At 43.4% G+C, this 18,889-nt stretch overlaps 2 protein-coding genes across 4 annotated transcripts in view; one reads left to right on the top strand and one right to left on the bottom strand.

Moving 5' to 3' along the window:
* The window catches only part of GABRB3 (gamma-aminobutyric acid type A receptor subunit beta3), a 200,015-nt gene that overhangs the window by 9,254 nt on the left and 171,872 nt on the right, over positions 1 to 18,889 (top strand). The gene's annotated exons all lie outside the window — the stretch shown is intronic.
* GABRA5 (gamma-aminobutyric acid type A receptor subunit alpha5) overlaps positions 1 to 18,889 on the bottom strand; it is a 60,022-nt gene that overhangs the window by 17,177 nt on the left and 23,956 nt on the right. For all 3 annotated transcript variants that reach the window (XM_056329117.1, XM_056329116.1, XM_056329114.1), the window contains exon 7: positions 12,384 to 12,466. In XM_056329117.1, the coding sequence (XP_056185092.1) occupies positions 12,384 to 12,466 (83 nt within the window). The remainder of the gene's footprint in view (positions 1 to 12,383; positions 12,467 to 18,889) is intronic.

Genomic DNA, 18,889 nt, shown 5'->3' with positions numbered 1-18,889 from the left:
TAAGCAACACTAATATGCTATACTGATCATTACTAAAAAATATAAAGTCCTAAATTAGAACCAAATTACTCTGTTTCAGAATGTAATTTATGAGTCACCTCAGGAAAAGGTGGGAATAGAAATGTGATAGAAGTGTCTATGGCTTGGAAATGAAATGGAAGCACAGACTGTACCCACAAGGTGGTGAGACATAGAATTATAGAATCATTTAGGCTGGAAAGGACCTTTAAGATCATCAAGTCCAACCATAAACCTAGCACTGCTAAGGCCACCACTAAACCATGTCCCTAAGAGCCACATCTACACATCTTATAAATACCTCCAGAGATGGTGACTCAACCATCTCTCTGGGCAGCCTTTTCCAATGCTTGACAAGCCTTTTAGTGAAGAAATTTGTATTAATATCCAATTTAAACCTCCCCTGGTACAACTGGAGGCCGTTTCCTTCTGTCCTATTGCTTGTTTCCTAGAAGATGAGACTGACACCCACCTGCCTACAACCTCCTTTCAGGTAGTTGTGGAGTTTGACAAAGTCTCCTCTGAGCCTCCTTTTCTCCAGGCTAAACAACCCCAGTTCCCTCAGCTGCTCCTCATAAGATTTGTGCTCCAGACCCTTCACCAGCTTCATTGCCCTTCGTTGGACACGCTCCAGCCTGTAAAATTCATTTTGAGACACATAATCTTGTAAAAGCCATTTTCTTCAGCTTTCCAAACAGGTGGAAGGCCCTGCTTAATTTTAGAAGTTCCAATTCATAGGGGAAAACTCTAAACGTGACCCACCTTAGAGCTCAAAAATATAAAGCAAAGGGAAAAAAACCCCCACCCTTATGATTTTGCCTGAAAGCAACTTTGTGATTTTGGATGTGTGATTCATGATTAGCCTAGGCAAGGCTGCTGACTGCTTTAATACAATAAATTGACTATTTGCAAGCTGGTACACTAAATCACGGTCATATCAATGACGAATGTAACTTGAATACTAATGAACAGTTGTCCTGATAATTCAGTCACTCACAGGATGCTATTGCACCACTTATGAGCCCTGAGCTAGGAGCTGTGCAGAGTAATACAGAATGTCTCTCAAGGATGATTGTGGAGACAGCACAGCAATTTGAGCAATGACCCTTAAAGAGGTGTGCGTGTTTGCCACCATGTAAGCAGTACCACTGGTGACAGCATCAGCTCTTCCCTGCTCCATCCTGCTCGTCCATGTGGCCACAGGGGAGCAATCAGAGTAGCGCAGCTATTCCCTAAGCACTGGGGCTGCAACTAGGACTGAGTCCTTGCTATGAAATCTGACAATACAGGAGCCTAGATTAAAAACCAGGCATGGCACACCAAACTGAGCTGTGTGTTCTGGGGTGGCAGGTCCTCAGGCTCCACTCAGAAAAGGAGGAAAAAAAAACAGCAAAGAAAAAGTTTTCATTTTGGGGCAGCACCTCAAGTGGCAACAGACACACAGGTGTAGACAGCTAAACTGTGCCACCCGTCGTTGTGGGATGCCTGCCACGGGTTGACTGAAAGGGGTGACTAAACAGGGTCCTCTGCGGGTCTGTCACACATTCAGGTGCTCCAAGGTATGAGGGAGCACCAGGTCATCTTCCCAAAGTCCCTGCTTTCATCTGGGAGCTAACGTTAGGGAGCAGGTGATGCCTGCCTTCTTTTGCTTCTTCCCATTTCTTCCTCTTGTTGCAGTCAATATTTATAACACAACTTCTTGCTTTATTTTCAGATTTAGTGCTCACTGTCTTGATCTAGAACTAATCTGAAAATTGATATTACACCACATTTTAATGGTCGCTACACAATTGCTTTTCATATGGAACTGGTCAAAATCTGGTATTCCAGCCTCTGATGCTTTCTTTTTTCCTGTTACAGCCAATATAAATATCTGCTGCAAGAAGACTTAGAGCAACGGGGCAGTAGGATGTGCTGGGATGACATAAAAATTTGAAATATCGTGGGACCTTCCTGACCCTATGCTGGTCTTTGTAGGCCAGGTATATGGTAACTCCAAATCAGTGGACCAGTTTGAGCTATGTACTAGTATTTAATGAACTTTGAATTTGCAATCACAATATTAGGCAGCTATATTAACTGCTTCATTAGAAAAAACAGCATGGTCATGAGAAAGATGTTAGAGATTTAATTTACTTTTTGCAAGGCAAACAAAAGTATCCTCCAAAGTGTGACTGACACCATTACTCACTTTGCATAGTACCTTACTCTCTAAGCAATCTTGATTGCAGTGGTGCACTCATTTTGCAAGCTGCTGCATAATATCAGCAAAGCTAATGCGATCAGCTCTCCAGGAGTATCACTTTGAGGAGTTTCTTTTGAGAAATGCAGAGTGAATTTTAGAAAATACTCCATGTGATCTTGTTGTGGCGGATGCCTTCACAAATGTGGTATTTTTGGCCACATCTAACACCACAGAATGAAACCGTGACCTCCCGGTAATCAACAGATGTTCTTCCCACCAACTTGCGTGGCACCAGGAACCCACCCATCATAGTTAGCCTATCTGCTGAGCTTACCATTCAAAGCATCTTCACTGACCTGAAACCAGCCAAGAGTGATTGAGACTACTTGAAGAACTAAATACACACCTCTGTTTCTGAAACCAGTCCCTTAATGAAGACATTTACAAATTTCAGTAGTAATGCTGCATTAATAATACTGTGCGAACATGTAATCAATAGGTATGTAGAGACAGCAGGCTGAAATATTATTTAATACTGCTCTGAGATTTCAATCACTAGAATTTATTCCCTACACCTGAGGTGCAGTCATCTAGAACTCAGAAGCTGAGTTATAAACTCCTACCGGGGAGTACAGCCTGGTGTTTAAGAACCTCCCGAGGCTGTCGGTTCAGCCTGCCCAGCCTCAGTGATGGGCACGAGGACCCTCTCTGAGGCGAGCAGCTGCTCACCAGGGCACTGCCATTTCGCCTCCTGTCTGCCACAGTATGTGGGCGTTTGTTCCCTCTTTGAGAACCGGCCCCTTCCAGTCACAGAGACCCAGGCCCAAAGGTGCTCACGGGACTTATTTTCCTTGTCCACCAGTAAAACATCTTATCTACAACCACCAGCTGACCTATTTTAGTCATCTGCTTTAGGAGGAGATTAACCTGAGTCTAAAAATATCTACTTTTCTCCCCTGACTATATAAGAGTGTGAGAGCGATCAGCTCAGCTGTATATATTTACTGTGCAGAAAGATAAATTTAGAAGGGAGGAATCCCAGCTTTGCTGACAGATTTATTGCTGGGATGCTTTCAGCGAAACAGCTAGCTGCTAGCACAGGCTGGCCATGAGGAGACTTTCAGTGGATATGATGGGGAATGGGGGAAAAAACAGAAGGCCTTCCAGGCTTTCCTTCTTCCCACTCCTCCTTCCCCCTCATTTCTTCATGGGGGACAACACGAAAAAAGTTTCCTTTGAAGAAGCTTGCTAAGCTGGGACTGCAGCAGCGCTAGATCACAGCCCGGGCTAACTTGGCTCTCTGTGTAGGGGAGGAGGCTGATGTGGGACCCAGCGGTGCTGGGGGAGGGCTCCCTGGCCCCACCACAGGCTGAGGTGTCATGAAGGAGCTGCCAGCCTGGAAACTGAAATCCAAATTGCAGCAGTGCCTTGCAGATTTGCCTCCCACCCAAATAAAAACCTGAGGCAAGTCGTTCTGTCATTAATGTACTGCAGCGGCAATGGGAGGCTCTAATTGAACCTGGAGACCCATAACGACAGAGGCAATAAAAGCAGGTAATGAACCGCTCTGTCTTTTCTCAGAAGAGACTTTAATTGCTCTTTGCCTCCTTTATCCCCACCTGCAACATGCTGGAGGAAGAGACCTACCAACCTCATATCAGCATCACGGGAATGATTTCAGAAACGTTTATGAAATGCTTACAAGCCATGAAAACAGCCACCTTAGGAAATAGCCATTAAAAACCTGGCTTGTAAAGCAGTGTAGCGGTATTTACCCCTTTGTCCCATTTACGAATAATATCCCATTTACCAGTGGCACAAACCCGTGATCCACGGCTGGCAACTGTAAACCCTCGCTGTGCCTTTTGGGGCATCACGGGCCCAGCAATGCCTTTTGCAGGTTTGCACCCAAGGGTCATTTGAAAGCTTAAGCACAGAGTCTCTGCATGTTGTCATCTACTGCTGACAACTCAAACTGAATCACTGTTTTCCTGCAGTCAGGCAGTTGCACAGCCTTTAAATTTAGGCTGAAATCTCCAGAGTGGGAAATGCATGCTGATGTTTGTACCATCAGCAAAGCACCTGGATCTCCACGCTGCTCCACCACAACTGTGCTTAGATCTCTTTCCGGTGAGAAAAAAAACACTTGCTGAGTATCTCCACACCAATTCCTTCCCCTGCTTGAACTTTTGGTTCCTTGAGCTTGAAAACACCACCGGTCGAGCTTTCCCCCCAACCCCAATGTACATGGGCCACCTCCCGACAAGGAGGCTGCCCCCCGGGCAGGCTGTACGCAACCTTCCAGCAGCGGCCACTCAAGGGGCTCTCTGCAGCACTTACGAAAGCTGCTACTGGTGGCCCTGGGAGGCGCCCCTTACCGGTACAAAAAAAGGGTTTCACTAAAGGTGATCCAGCCTGTGCAGTGGCTGCTCCAGGCTGGTAGGGAGCCAAGCCCTTGGCTGCTGCACGCCAGCAGAGTTTGCAGCCTTGGGTCAGCGCTGGTTGCGAGGCGGGTGGGAAAGACAACAGCTTTTTTGGATGACGTGTCAAATGCCCTGTGTGAGCTAGTGTTCTTTCTGATCTTCCTTTTTCACTCTGTTATGAACCTCAGGGGGAAAAACTCACTGGCTTCTGAACAGGGGGTGACCAGAAGTAGGCAATGACTGACTACAGGGATGGGCACTGTTTCACATGAAAGCAATCACACCCCCAGAGGGCTAGAAGGTAGCAAACACCGTGTTTTTAATGTATTTTAAAAATTACCTCTGTGCAACGAGTAACCATGTATATGTGACAAAGCCTTTGAAAAATTAATTAATGGCAGTGACTGCAAATGCTTGAAGAGGACACTATCAGTTTCTCCAGCCTTTTCTGGAAAGTTCTGAATGTGCATCATTGTAACGGGTGAAGAAAAAACTGACCAACCTGATAATTCTGGGGAGCTTTCAGAAAAGGACCCTTTTGCCTTTTGTCACACTAAAAGGTATCACTTCTATGAGAAACCTGCCAGACAAGTGAGAAGTTAGTCATATTAATTTGCAAGTTCTGATGCAGACTGGGGTCCCATAACAATAGCTGCTGCAGAAACCCACACCACACAGTCCAGGCCCAGAACCCTATGTTTTAATTTCTAAGTAGATTTGTGTTAAGAAAACTTCTTAGATCTCTGAAATAATTGAATATTACAGCATTTTCTTTTACACACCGTGCTTGCTGAATGTCCTGCCCTTTGGGAGCTCTAGGCTGCATTGCCCCACCCTGACTGTGGGACTCAATGCAAGGATGAAGCTGCCGGCATCACTGGCTGCCCAAAATGCTGGATTAAAGAGGTGTCTATATTGCTATACATGCATATCTGAAATGAGCACAGGCTATGTTGCACCACCTGTGAGAAGGCTTAAGCACCTATTGGTATAACCCACTCCACTCAATGCAGGAAGAACAGCACAGCTCATACAAGCTGCTTGCCGAAATGGTGGAGTTGTCTCTGTACTGAAGAGCCCTAATGACCATTTTACTAAAGATCGTTTGAAAAGGATCCTTTGGGGCCAGGCTCTTTTCAGTGGTGCCCAGCAACAGGACAAGGGCAATGGGCACAAACTGAAACATAAGAAGTTCCTGCTGAATATGAGCAAGAACTTCTTTACCTTGAGGGTGAGACAGCACTGGAACAGGCTGCCTGGAGAGTTCGTGGAGCCTCCTCTGGAGACATTCAAAATACGCCTGATGCGATTCTGTGCAACCTGCTCTAGGAGAACCCTGCTTTAGCAGGGGGTTGGATAAGATGTTTTCCAGAGGTCCCTTCCAACCCTGACCATTCTGTGATTATGTGTAAAACAGGACTTCTAGCAGGAACTGCTAAAATAGCACCTAGGAGAGATACAAAAGCTCACCACCACCATATGTAACACCTAACTAATCTACAGCAGTGACTGTTTCTCTTGATCAATGTACAACAGACTTTTTTATTCCTGAGCTAGTGATGTAGAGAACAAGAGAACAAGGGACTTCTAAGTTACTCTGACCAAGTTACAATACACTTATGTACATCTGACAAGTATTGCAGAAAAGTAGGAACATCTAAAATATGATTCACCTTGTCCTTAGGCAGGTATCAAAAATAGTTCAAATGTACCTTACTACAGAAGTACTTATTTCCTTTCAGTGGCCATAAAGAGAGTCTAGACAACTAACTGTGACATAGTTGTCTATCTAAAACTGTCGCAGATCCATCGTGTCCATTTTCCAAGGCTTTGCTGTCAGTGCAAGGCTTTTGATATGGGCCAAATCACCATGCTCATGCTGCAGCCGAGCATTTCCACGTCCCAGAACAGGCAAAAGCCCAGCAGATCTGGAGGAGTTTAGTGGAGCTTCGTGGCTCTAGTGAATCCCTATGATTTTGTGTTTCAGTCAGGAGTCTGTGTACTAGGGGCTTCTGAACTAAAAGATTCAATTTTTTAAACAATGAAGACCCATGAGTAGTCATGTGTCCACGATTTCTAGGAAGCTAGTGGCAAATACCAGCAATACCATTAGGTGGTCTCTACCTCCTCCACTTGGAGCGTTGGATGGAAAATTAGTTCAGGCTAGATGCCTATGCTTTACTAGCTAAACTTAATAAAATTACACCCCTGGTTCAAGCTAGTTGTCTAGACTGCCTGTCTGATGCTGCCACAGGCATCTTGCTCAGTGCGTCTGAGACCTGGCTTCCAAACAGCTGAAAATTAGGGGAGAAGAATTCCAACCAAAGTGGTGCGTTGATAACTGGTGATAACATGGGGCAGGAGGAGGGAGCAGAGAAATATATCAAATATTATATTAAATGCCTTAGCAATATTGAATTTTAGTATTCACCTAGCTTCATCTTATTTTAGTCATTCAATGTCCTTTGCGATGGAAGTGTCTAAGGAAGCGGTGATAAACCTTAGAAAAATGTATAAGGCGGCGTTACTTGAGGCAGCATGCCTCCCTTGACTTCAAGTAAAGCTTCTACATGCTGCATAAAGGCCAAACCTATCATTTCTGTATTAGCTGGCTTTTGCCTTAAATTGCAAAATCACAACTTAGTCTTGAACTCGGCCGCTCGGCATTTCACAGAGGACCTCCCTGGCCCCCTTCATGTGCCCTTCTGTAAAGAAGGCACTAACACGTCCTGGCAGAGTCAACAAGCTGTACTGCCTGTCTCAGCTCTCAGGAACCGACTCAGAAGCCCCTTATGGCCAGCTGTTAGGGAAGAGAAACAGAAAAGCTCTGCCTCTACACGGGGGACTACAGTTCCAGCTCTCCTTGGGAGCAACCCACGAAAACCTACCAAAGAACCATCTCCCTTTTCTGAAGTCTCCTAAAATTAACGTTTGTCTTTATTTATCATCCATTTAATTATATTCTTATACAAGGCTTCTACCCACAGGTTTTGGGAGGCTGAATACATTGTTTATCACCTTTTACTAAACCAGAATTAGAGTCTGTTTAGAACGACTCTGTTTTGAAATTCTTCCTGCACACCTGCAGTCCTTCTGCAGCTTCACAGGTGCTAATGAGGGGAAGCACAAAATCGAGAAACCTCCTGTAGGTGCCTTCACCTCAGTGCCTTCTCAGCATTACCAGGAAATACCACCCTTAGGGGAATTTTCTTAAAATACTTTTTTGGAGAAATTTCTCAGTGGCTGCAGGTCCAAAGATAGTTTGAAAACAGTGAGTGCCTTATTGTTAAGTGTTGCAATAATATCCTGGGATACTGGTGAAGTTACTGTCTCCTCATTACTCTGACCTTACCAGCCGCCTTGGAGGAAAAGAATTTGAGTGTGCCGCCTGCTACAGAAATAGCCTGTGCACTTTCCTGTATCAGAGACCACAGCAGACACCATGACTCAGTTTAAGCTGTTAAAAGGGAAGACGTACATACACTGTGTTAACTACTTTCTTTAGATGCTACAAATTGTACTGTTTTCTCACAGTCATCGAACTCCCTTTTTGACTGATGGGTTGATGCCTTTACCATCTTCATGACCAACTTAAATTCATCAGGAGTAAATACCAAGCCTGTTTTTCCTCTGCTTGTGAGCTAGGGGATCTCATTATTTTCAGAATATTCATTAGACTCTACTTACTCTAAAAATAGTACGGGGTTTTTTTTGCCAGCGAGTGACTAGTGGGCAGCAGCTTCATGCATTTATCCGTTCCACAATACAAGCTCTGATAACTATATGTACTCACACATTGTGCCTTCAAGAAACAGTTGCCATAAATAGATTCCATTTTACAGTATTTGACATTGTCAAAGCAGTGGTAAACATTCAGTAATAGCAATTAACTAATTCATCTTCAGGGAAACCCTGTGAGCTAGGTAACACTGATATAATTAACGCATGAGTAAAATGAGATTTAGGAGTTAAGTCAGTTGCCTGGGCAGAGGCCTTCATGGTCTAGTGGATTAGACATCTGTCTCTCCACCAAAGAAGTTGAGTCTAATCCTTTTTCTGACATTGATTTGCCATGTGACCTTATGGAAAGTCAATTAACTTCTCTGCCTCAGCCACCCTAGAGATAACGATGCTTACTTACCCGGTGACACATGGGTGTTTGGAAACTGTACTAAATGATACTTCTGATGTACGCTTAAGGCCTATCAGTGGAAGAGGTGAAACACTAAAGCTTCCTAGCTCTAATGTCCTTGCTACCTTACCTAATTCCTCCTCCTCATGCCAGAAATAGACTGGGGGTAAGGAGGAGTTTCTCAGACTATGATGCTGCTAGTGAAACTGCGGATGACATCAGGAAATTTCATCAGATCCTGTCTGACCAGCAAATTTATTTAGAGTGCAGGTCAGCGTTATAGTTGCAATGGAAAGTTTATTTTAAACTTGGCCATGGAAGAAGCCAGCATCCTTCCCATGCTGCCCTGAGCTAATGAACAGACTGCTCTGGCCATCCCCGCTGAGCACCCAGGCTTCAAAGGGAGCGGGGCCTCTTTGCAGGGACCCAAGAGCCTGTGCTTATGCACCATCCCCAGTTCTCTTGCACCTCTAATGAGATTTCTGCAGAATAATTTCTACAGGTGGCCTTATCACCAGCAGGGATGCAAGCCTGGAGGGAGAGTCCCCATGTATACACACCCCCTAGAGCAGACCCATCTTGCCCTCTCTGAGCACTGGGGACTTAAGAGGACTTACTTAAGAGGACAGCTAAAACCTGCTCTGTTCAGTTCATTAGAAGCCATCCTTGAACTTCTGTCCTCTCACCAGCACAGCTTTTCATGACGTGCCACAGAGCATTAAGAAATACTGCTTCTGTAGCTGGCGTTTGAACTGCCCAGCAAGTATTTAGGCTAGTGGTGTGCTCAGGTAACTTTATGTCTCTTTTCCCATATTCAACCTTGATTTTAATTATTTCTACAAAATATTTTGTTGCTACATATAATGCTGCCTAGGCCCACAAAATCTCCCACAATTCTAATATAGCAAGAAACCAGTCAAACGGGACATAAGAATTCAACATTTACCTTTATTTCTGTCAGCAAGATTAACATTCCTTCTTTAAAATTAAAGGAAATGTCAGGGCTTTTCCCCTTTTGCTTGCTGAATTGTAGCAAGTATGGTGAACGCTTATGCAGCCCGAAAAATAATAACCTACTTCTGCCTCTGATGTGGCACCAATTACTTCTTGGCATCTTTTCTGCTGCCGATCCACCCGTGCACTGGCTGCTTTGTTTCAGTGTCCTGATCTCTCCACCCTCTGAGCAGTTAGCATTCGTCTCTTCCACACCCTCCCAGCTCCATCAATAATGTCTTTAACACTTACTTTGATGCTATTCCTTGAGGTTTTTCAAAATCCATCTTGGAAAGAAGACCATTAAATAGAAACCCTTTGGGGAAAGACAGGGAGGAAAGCTAAAGCAGAGAGGGCATGTGTTTGTGTGTAATATACCCCTGTAGGCTTTCCTCCTCCAGGCTGCAAGCCTGGAGACGACTTAACGCAAACGCCTACTGCTGTAAATAGGGAACAAATATTGTATCTTCCTAAAATAGATCAGGTTAATTCAAACCCTGACTTATTGGCTGCTACTTGCGCAAACATCTGCATATTATATCCAAGTAAATTACTAATGGGCTGCCAGACCAGTAATACAGATATTCCCAAGGCTGAAAGACTGTCTATGGCTTGTCCCTATGCATTTACTTACTGCAGAGAGTACCGGTGTGGACTAGGAAAGGGCAAATGGCTCCGTGTCTACACACTGTGGAAGAACTTAAAGGTGACTTGCAGTAGATTACAAAAGACACTCTAGGATTGTATACTGAGCATGGCAAGGAGCATGAACTAAAACCATATTCAGCCCTCAGATGCCTAAAATATGACTTTTCAGTACTGTTTATTTCCCAGGTTAAAATTACCTGTGTGCTAATAGGTGATTAATATGTAACCCATTTGCCACAAGCAGAATATATAATTGCACTCAGACAGACTGTTGAGGTTTTTTTCAAATGCTTTTGTTCAAGATTGCACTCCTTCTAAGTGTTTGTAGCTTATCTAGTAATGTTATCTCCTGCACTTCCATATTTAGGTTTTTTTCCTTTTGTCTTACTATATGGAGAGTTAGAACTTGTACCTCACTGAACCTAATCTACTAATACATTGAAGCATTCATTTAACTTTAAGGTTGAACTTCAGATCCCTGCTGCATCAGATTCTTTGTTTAAATATGTACATTTTAGTTTTATATTGCATATTTTGCAAGATTTCATAAAACTGTCCAACATCCCAGTTCTATAGTCTGCACTAGAGACTAACAGGTGTGACTTCAGCTTTATCTATGAATACAGTAAAGACTATGTAACACCAGGAAGGACAATTTATTTTTCTTTTTAATCTTACTTCCTTCCAGTAACTTTTGTTTAACTCTATATACAAACAATGACAGTTTCCTGTGAAATGTTTTCCAATTTTTAAGTTTGGAATGAAATGGATAGTTTGCATATATTTTTTAAAGTTGAATGTATGGGTGTATGGACCTTCAGAATTATATCAGTTTTGCTGTAAATTAATGTGGCTAAAGTAAATGGACACACCTGAACCTGCAGTGACCTTGTAAAATACTGGTGGCTATTAGATGAAACTGGATCTATCTGGATTGGAAGAGGGAAGGGAAATCAGTTCATCTTAAGTTTGGTAGTTTGGTAATCACTACTGTAAACAGTGTTTTTACTTCTTAGTATGATCACCAGAAGACAATGCATAGCCAGTATTAAACCAGGGCAGATAACAGACGATAAAGGCAAAGCTTAATCTTGCTAGGATTAGTGACTCTAAATTGATATGACTGAAAAAACAGTGAAAAATGCTGAAGTTAACCGGCTTCAGGGACTAGCAAAATGCCTTGCCTGGTAATTTTCAAAAGTCTTTAGAGACACTGATTGCACCTGGAACCTCTGATTTGATTAACAAAATAAAAAATGTCTACTGTAGTAGCCTCATCTGTGCTTTAATTAAGAGCTTTGTATTTAAATAGAACCATCTGATGCCCTGAGGTTATTTTTAAAGTAAGCTTCTGGCAAGGCAGGAGTGTGGTGGATTACAGGCTTGGAACTGAGGAAAAAACATCGTTCAGCATACAGTTTAGAATAATGTGTGCATATATACAAATACATCTGTATACATGTAACAAGATACAGGACTGGATTTATTAAAGCCAAATGGAAAGATATTTCCTCTTTTAGTATTCTAGATCCCTTTTAATACATGCAATGTAGATATTGCACTGCTGTCTGATTTGTGTAAATACCACAATAGCACATCAATCTGACCTGTCCAATAAAAGCTCCATTTCTCTACAAATGTAAAACCAAGTTATCAACTTAGTTGTCTGCATCTACTACTCCATTTAACAGTGGCTGTTATGCTTGATGCGGATATATAAGACATATCACCTTATCAGCTCACCATTTATCATGGAGCACGCGTGAGCTGAAAAGCAGCAGTGCCAGATAAAGCACACTGATGGAAAACGAGCGGCAGGGTAGCAGCAGGGGTGGCAGACTGGGGGTGCTAATAAGCACTGTTAAAAGGGGATGGGGCAGGGGGGGCAGGGGAGAAGAGTGAACAATTTAGACAAGACATAGCTGAACTTGAAAAGCCAGATAACAATGGATTTTTCTAGTTCTTATTTCAGAAGGGAACTTACAGCTTCCAAATTTTAATGGGCAAGCATGTGCATCCATGGGGAAATCTTCAAGCTGCATGGGACATTCAGCAGAGATGGTCAATCTGTGGGAGAGTAAAAAGAAAACACATCACTTTTTTTCAGCATTTTCCCTTTAGGGCTCTTACTGCGATCCAGGAGCGCTGGCACAAGCAAGCTTTCCTGAAGGCTCCTCACTCCTCCTGGAATCACAGCAACCCCCTGTTAAAATGAATGTGAGATAAACCAGGTGGGCCACTGTGCATGCATGATGTAAGCCTTATCTAGTAACTCTAGGACAAGTGAAATGATTTTATTTATGTAAGCTGTTCCAATAAGATCATTCTTTCTTATTACTGTGTGAAGGAACTCCTGTGCTGGAGCTTCTGCCATGCGCTTTATACTTATCTGCTCTCTGTAGATAGCTGCGACTGGACTAGGAATTTGGCTCCTGAGTGTAGCACTGTTATAGACATAAAGAAGCACTGACTTTATATATAGATGTAACTATTTAAATACATAAAGATAAATACTTGTGTTATATTAATACTTAAGTATATAATATATTGATAACTATATATAAAGTTACATATAAAGTCAATGACATATATATATGAATTTATGTAGCACTACAGTTAGCTTCTGTGGAAATCACATAGTATTGGGGCAGCCCATTTCATTTCAACATACTGTGAATTACCTGGGCACTTTGTCGGGAAAAAACAACAGGGTCATTTTCCCCAGCCTATTGCCTGGGGAAGCAATTCTATCCTGGACTGCCCTGCCACTATGTGGAAATTCAGGAGCTACAGTGAACGTAGGGGTTAGGGAAGGAAAAACACTTAGGAAAAAACAAACGTATCCCATGGATGTTCTGTATGATTGACAGATTAAGCTGAACGCAAAGAAAAGTCCAAGGTAAATTTCTGAGCAGTGCAATATCAGTTATATTGATATAAAATACATCAAATGTATCAAAAGAGCCAAAGCTTACTTTTCTAGGTGCATGCAACACATAGCACAGTGGGAATCTGTTTTGATTATGCCATTTTGATATTTGCATAATACATATGGTTTTCTCAGGACAGTGAGGTTGCAAATCTCATTTTATATTATGAATACCCTTATGGCTTTCTTGTTTTATGCTGCCGTTCTGCCTCAGAGGTAACACACCAGAGACACCCAAAGCCTCACAGGCTTCCCGGTGCTGGGGTGATGCAGGGCTTTGCTGGAGGGCAGCCTGGTTCCTTACCAGACTGCTGCGTGGAGGGCAAAAATCTGCAGAGAAATCCACAACACCCTACTACCCGAATGCAGAAAGTACCCATTGCTATCACAACAGCTGCATGTATACATACTCCTCAGCTATATACACTCACTGCTTCATATTAGCACACCAAAGTGAGTATTCTTGCTACAAGAACTTCTATCCAAAGGGATCATAAAGGGTAACAATCTGTCCATGTACAGATGGCACAGCATTCAGTCAGTCCAATTCAATACAACACAATGATGCCTTGCCGGGGCACTCCAGCTACATGGACAATAAACTGGGGGAAAGAGCTCTGCTCTCTGCCAAGGCACAGAAACCTGGAGCTTTACCAATAGCTGGAAATGGCAAAATAAGCACAGAGAAATGCAATAGCATCTATCATTGGCTAGAGATTATATCATGACGATAAGCTGGGAAACAGGGAGGGAAAAAGGCAAACTGCAAACAGTAATGGAAAATGTAAAGATAATACACCATATAAAGCAAAAGGAAAAAAAACCAGTTCAGAACAGAGATAATGTATTGCTTGGTAAGAACAGACAGGAAGTCTACAACATAGAAAAGAAATTACCGAAGCCTGAGATACCTGCCCTTAGGCAAAACTGTTCTTGGACTTCATTTTTGTAAAAGAAATTTCAAAATCACTAAAATAGAGAGTTGTGTGCAGTGGAGACTGCCCTTGGGCAACAAAGCCAGCAAAGCCACAGTCACTGAGAGTGCTATGTGGATGCATTATGAACAAGCTGGTTCTAGTAGCATCATGCCCAGAATTATTGAATCATAGAATCATAGAATGGTTTGGGTTGAAAGGGACCTTAAAGATGACCTAGTTGAAGCCCCCCTGCCATGGGCAGGGACACCTTCCACCAGACCAGGTTGCCCAGAGCCCCATCCAGCCTGGCCTTGAACACTGCCAGGGATGTGGCATCTACAACTTCTCTGGGCAGCCTGTTCCAGTGCCTCAGCACCTTCATAGTGATGAATTTCTTCCTAATATCTAATCTCAATCTACCCTCTTTCAGTTTAAAGCCATTACCCCTTGTCCTATCACTGCATTCCTCCTTGTGCTATCACTACATGCCCTTGTAAAAAGTCACTCCTCAGAGCCTTTGCTTCTCCACGCTGAGCAACCCCAACTCTCTCAGCCTGTCTTCATAGTAGAGGTGCTCCAGGCCACTGACCATGTTTGTGGTCCTCCTCTGGACTCAGTCCAACAGGTCTATGTCCTTCTTGTGTTGGAGGCCCCAGAGCCAAATGCAATACTCCAGGTGGAGTCTCACAAAAGCAGAGTAGAGGGGGAGAATCACCTCCCTCTGTGTTGCTCACATTTCTTTTGATACAGCCAAGGATACGGTTGGCTTTCTGGGCTGCAAGCACACATTGCCAGGTCATCTTGAGCTTCTTGTTTACCAACATCCCTAACTCTTTCTCAGGGCTCTTCTCAATTCATTCTCTGCTCAGCCTGTGTTTGTGCTTGTGATCGCCCTGACCCACATGCAGGACCTTGCACTTGGCTTTGTTGAACTTCATGAGGCTCAGACAGGCCCACCTCTCAGCCTGTCAAGGTCCCTCTTGGATGGTGTCCCTTCCCTCCAGCGTGTTGACCACACCACACAGCTTGGTGTCATCATCAAACTTGCTGAGGGTGCACTCAACCCCTCTGTCCATGTCGCCAACAAAGATGTTAAACAGTGTTGGTCCCACTGCCAGCCCCTGAGGAATGCCAGTCATCACTGGTCTCTACCTGGGACATCAAGCCATTGACTGCAACAATTCGAGTGTGACTATCCAGCCAATTCCTTATTTACTGAGTGGTCCATCCATCAGATCCATGCCTCTTCGGTTTAGAGACAAGGATGTTGTGCAGGACAGTGTCTAATGCTTTGCAGAAGCATTTAGCACAAGCACAACTTGCATCCTTTTCATAAAAGTCACTCCAGTGGGTACTTGAAAGCAAGGCTACTATCCCTCCAATATATCATTATATTTTCTGTATCAAGTATTGCAAATTTAGTTTTTTTATACATTTGGAAACCTTGCTCCCAGTGCCATAAGAACGCTGGCATGCTTTACTGCAGTCCATCTCCTGTCTCTTTGTCTACCACCAGTTCAAGTATGTTGTTTCAAAGGCTGCAGCTTGACAACATTTTAATAGACACACTTGTCATCTGCAAACAGTGAAGGAGTGGTTCCCTATATTCATCTTACCCAGACAGCAGCTGTGGAATCAGGAAGTGAAGGAAAGTTCGATGCAGAATTATGAATAAGACCTTTTGTTTCATCTGATCGTCTTATGAATTGTATCCTGCTGCCTGCATCTCTGGAAATAATCTTTGTGTGTAATGAGGAAAACCTTAGACATTTCTCAACTGTAAGTGTGGAAGTGAAGATGAGGTGCATGAAGACTGTGGCCTAGTGGAATTTAATTAAGTCCCTCCAGAAATTACTTTTGCCTGTCTTAAATGAAAGGGTAACACGTAAGGCTGGAGGGCACCTGGCTGCCACTTTCTCTCTCAGAATCTGCAAAGACCCTGGTGGCGCCAGGGCCATTCCTGTACCCCCTCTGAATTCCTCATCCAGCAAAAGGTGGCGTAACCCTTCAAATGATGGTGCATGGTTCAGTCTTCTGGGTTTAGCTCACGGGTAGGGAGAACAGAGTCTGGCAGCTGCAAATATGCTTCAGTACAGCCCTTCCTTTCATTAACATGAATTCTTTGGATGAAGAAGTTCCTTTTGTTTGTTATCAGCAATATCTGCATGCTCCTTTCCTTTTTCCATGCTTCCATTCTAGGGCCACTCCTAGTCTGGCCATCTTAAACAAATGAACTAGCGATAGTTCTTCGTTACCAGTTATTCTTACAAGAGTATGGAGTTGAGCCTCCTAGGTAATTTTTAAAAGGCTCAGTGAACACTCCTAGCTACCTCTTAAAAAGTTTGCATTACTCAAGGTTTGTGAAGCATCTTGTAATAAGCAACACAATAGAAAACTGGACTGTAGGTTCCGACACACCACATAAACGTCACCACTTTGAACCTCTGCAGAGCACTCTGTGCTCAACAGGAGCTGTTCTTCATTACTGTGTGAGGACCTTAAAAACAATCACTGAACTGACTCCTGGTTCAAAGAGACTGGATGTTCTACTACAAATAGAAAAAATAAACCAGCACAGCAGCCGTTTCTGACACTCTGGGGGCTGGAAGCATGGGTCACTGCATACAGATTTACTTCTAGGTGCAGGGTACAAACTCTATATTCAGATCATAGCTCCAGGAGTCACAAAGAAATTGGTACCTGGGCCTGCTCCTTCAAATACCACCTGTGGTGATATTTGCACACTTTGGCTTTTAACATTGTGTTAAAGCTTAGGTACCCTTTGCATATCCTAGTTTACACAGCTGATTATAACAAAATTACTCCCAGTTTGTATTTATTGAGAGAAGAGAAAGGAGGCCTTGGCATGCATACATGAAACAGCATTTGCTTAATTCTTTCAATATGGTCACTCCAGAACAATCTTGCTGTGCTCACTGCAGCACAGTTACCTAAGCTAGAGACAGTCTCCAAACCAGGACTTTTCTGTCACAGCACAAGCACTGCTCAAACTGCAGTTCTTCCCAACAGAAGCATTTAAAAGTTTCCCTCCTCCATCATCATTCTGTCTTAATAAAAGCCCCATGGGACTAGTTTCACTCAATCAGAGTTTTTGACAAGATTACAAGTGGCTGTTAAAGGTCATTTACAATGGGAGGATGAAACTTTGGTTTTATTGAAGTTAATGGTAAAATTCTCCCTGACTTCAGAGGGGCTGGTATTCACCCAAAATGTGTAACAAACTGTGGTTACAGCTGCTGATTTATTATTAACAACAAAACTTCACTTTCATAATGCTCCAAATACTTATACCACTATCCAAATATTAATCAACCAATAAAACACTACAGCATACCTTCACTATTTGAAAAAAAGAGTTAGGTCTACATATTACCTCATGTATCATCCACAGTTGCACATGAAAGATTCAAGAAACTTCATTACATATAGGCTTTAAGAACATAAAGTGATGTGATTACTTAAGTTCTATTTCAACAAAATATAGACCTGTAAGTGAATACCCATTGAAGAAAAGCATAACAATTCAAACAGCAAGATTTTTTGACTCATGAAAAGTCACCTTCAACCATTTCTACTGGAGAACTAAGCATGATGGCGCTTTCAAAATCCCATTGCTTTTTAATGAGAAGGCAGAGAAGGAGGTGTTAAAAGTCAAGAATGTGGCAAGGAAATAAATGCAGATGTTTGGGAGCCAGACATCCACTGTGAGTGTGCTTCAAGGAGAGGTGGGAGTCCTTCGGCAGAAGTCCCGGAGGCACAAGGCACCCTGTCCCACAAAAGCCCATTTTAGGGTGCTGCAGGGGCCTCCCTGCTGTTCCTGTGATTTCCCCCAATGCAAGGAACATCTGCTCCTACTCATGGGAAAAGAGCTGAGAGACTGAGCAAAGCTGTCATCTCTCTGCTACCCTGGAAGTGCAGAAAACACTTTCTGGAGTATTATCTCCAGCTGCCAGGCAGGAGGTGAGGGCAGTCACCTGCCCGGGGAACCGACAGAGAGCGGCAGAAATTTGTTTTTTCTTATCAGTTACTAGCTTTAGTAGGCAAACAAATTAAAACATAGAGCTTTAGAAGGAGAGGGGAGCAGAAAGGCAGAGGCACCTGGAGAAGTTCACTCAAGATACTTGTTGAATAACAACAGTAACTGGTGAAAGGGACACAAGGAAAGCTTTATTGGCTCTGAGGTATGGAGCTGGAGAGATACAAAGCTCTTCTGCCTGTTTGCCCTAATCCCCAAACCAGTTCCACCTTCTTAGTTGTTTATTTCTGTGTGCTGCCCTTGTCCCAGTGCTGGCAACCAGTTACCCACCGTGGGGCTCAGGCCAGAGTGGGAGCAAAAGAGCCAAAGTGCCCTTCCCAACACAAGCCCAGCCATCACCATTTTCCTTAAAAAAAAGACAAAACGTTTGCTTGAAACTCATCTTGAATCTATCTCAACATCTCCCCAACATGCCAAAAGATTGAGGTGGATCCAGCCTTACCCAAGCCATACGCTGCCCCAAGGGGCGGGCTGGCTCCCTGCAAAGGGAGACCTCAAGGTTGGGTCAGACCCTTCTCAGAAGCCAACTCCAGGAGAATCATCCCTGGGTACCTACTCCAACAGGTCATCAGTAGAACAATTTGAGC

The sequence above is a fragment of the Falco biarmicus genome, chromosome 2 (genome assembly GCF_023638135.1).
Source record: "Falco biarmicus isolate bFalBia1 chromosome 2, bFalBia1.pri, whole genome shotgun sequence".
NCBI classification, from domain to species: Eukaryota; Metazoa; Chordata; class Aves; order Falconiformes; family Falconidae; genus Falco; species Falco biarmicus.
Note: the sequence above shows the minus strand (reverse complement) of the source record. Positions and strands in the feature narration are given on the sequence as shown.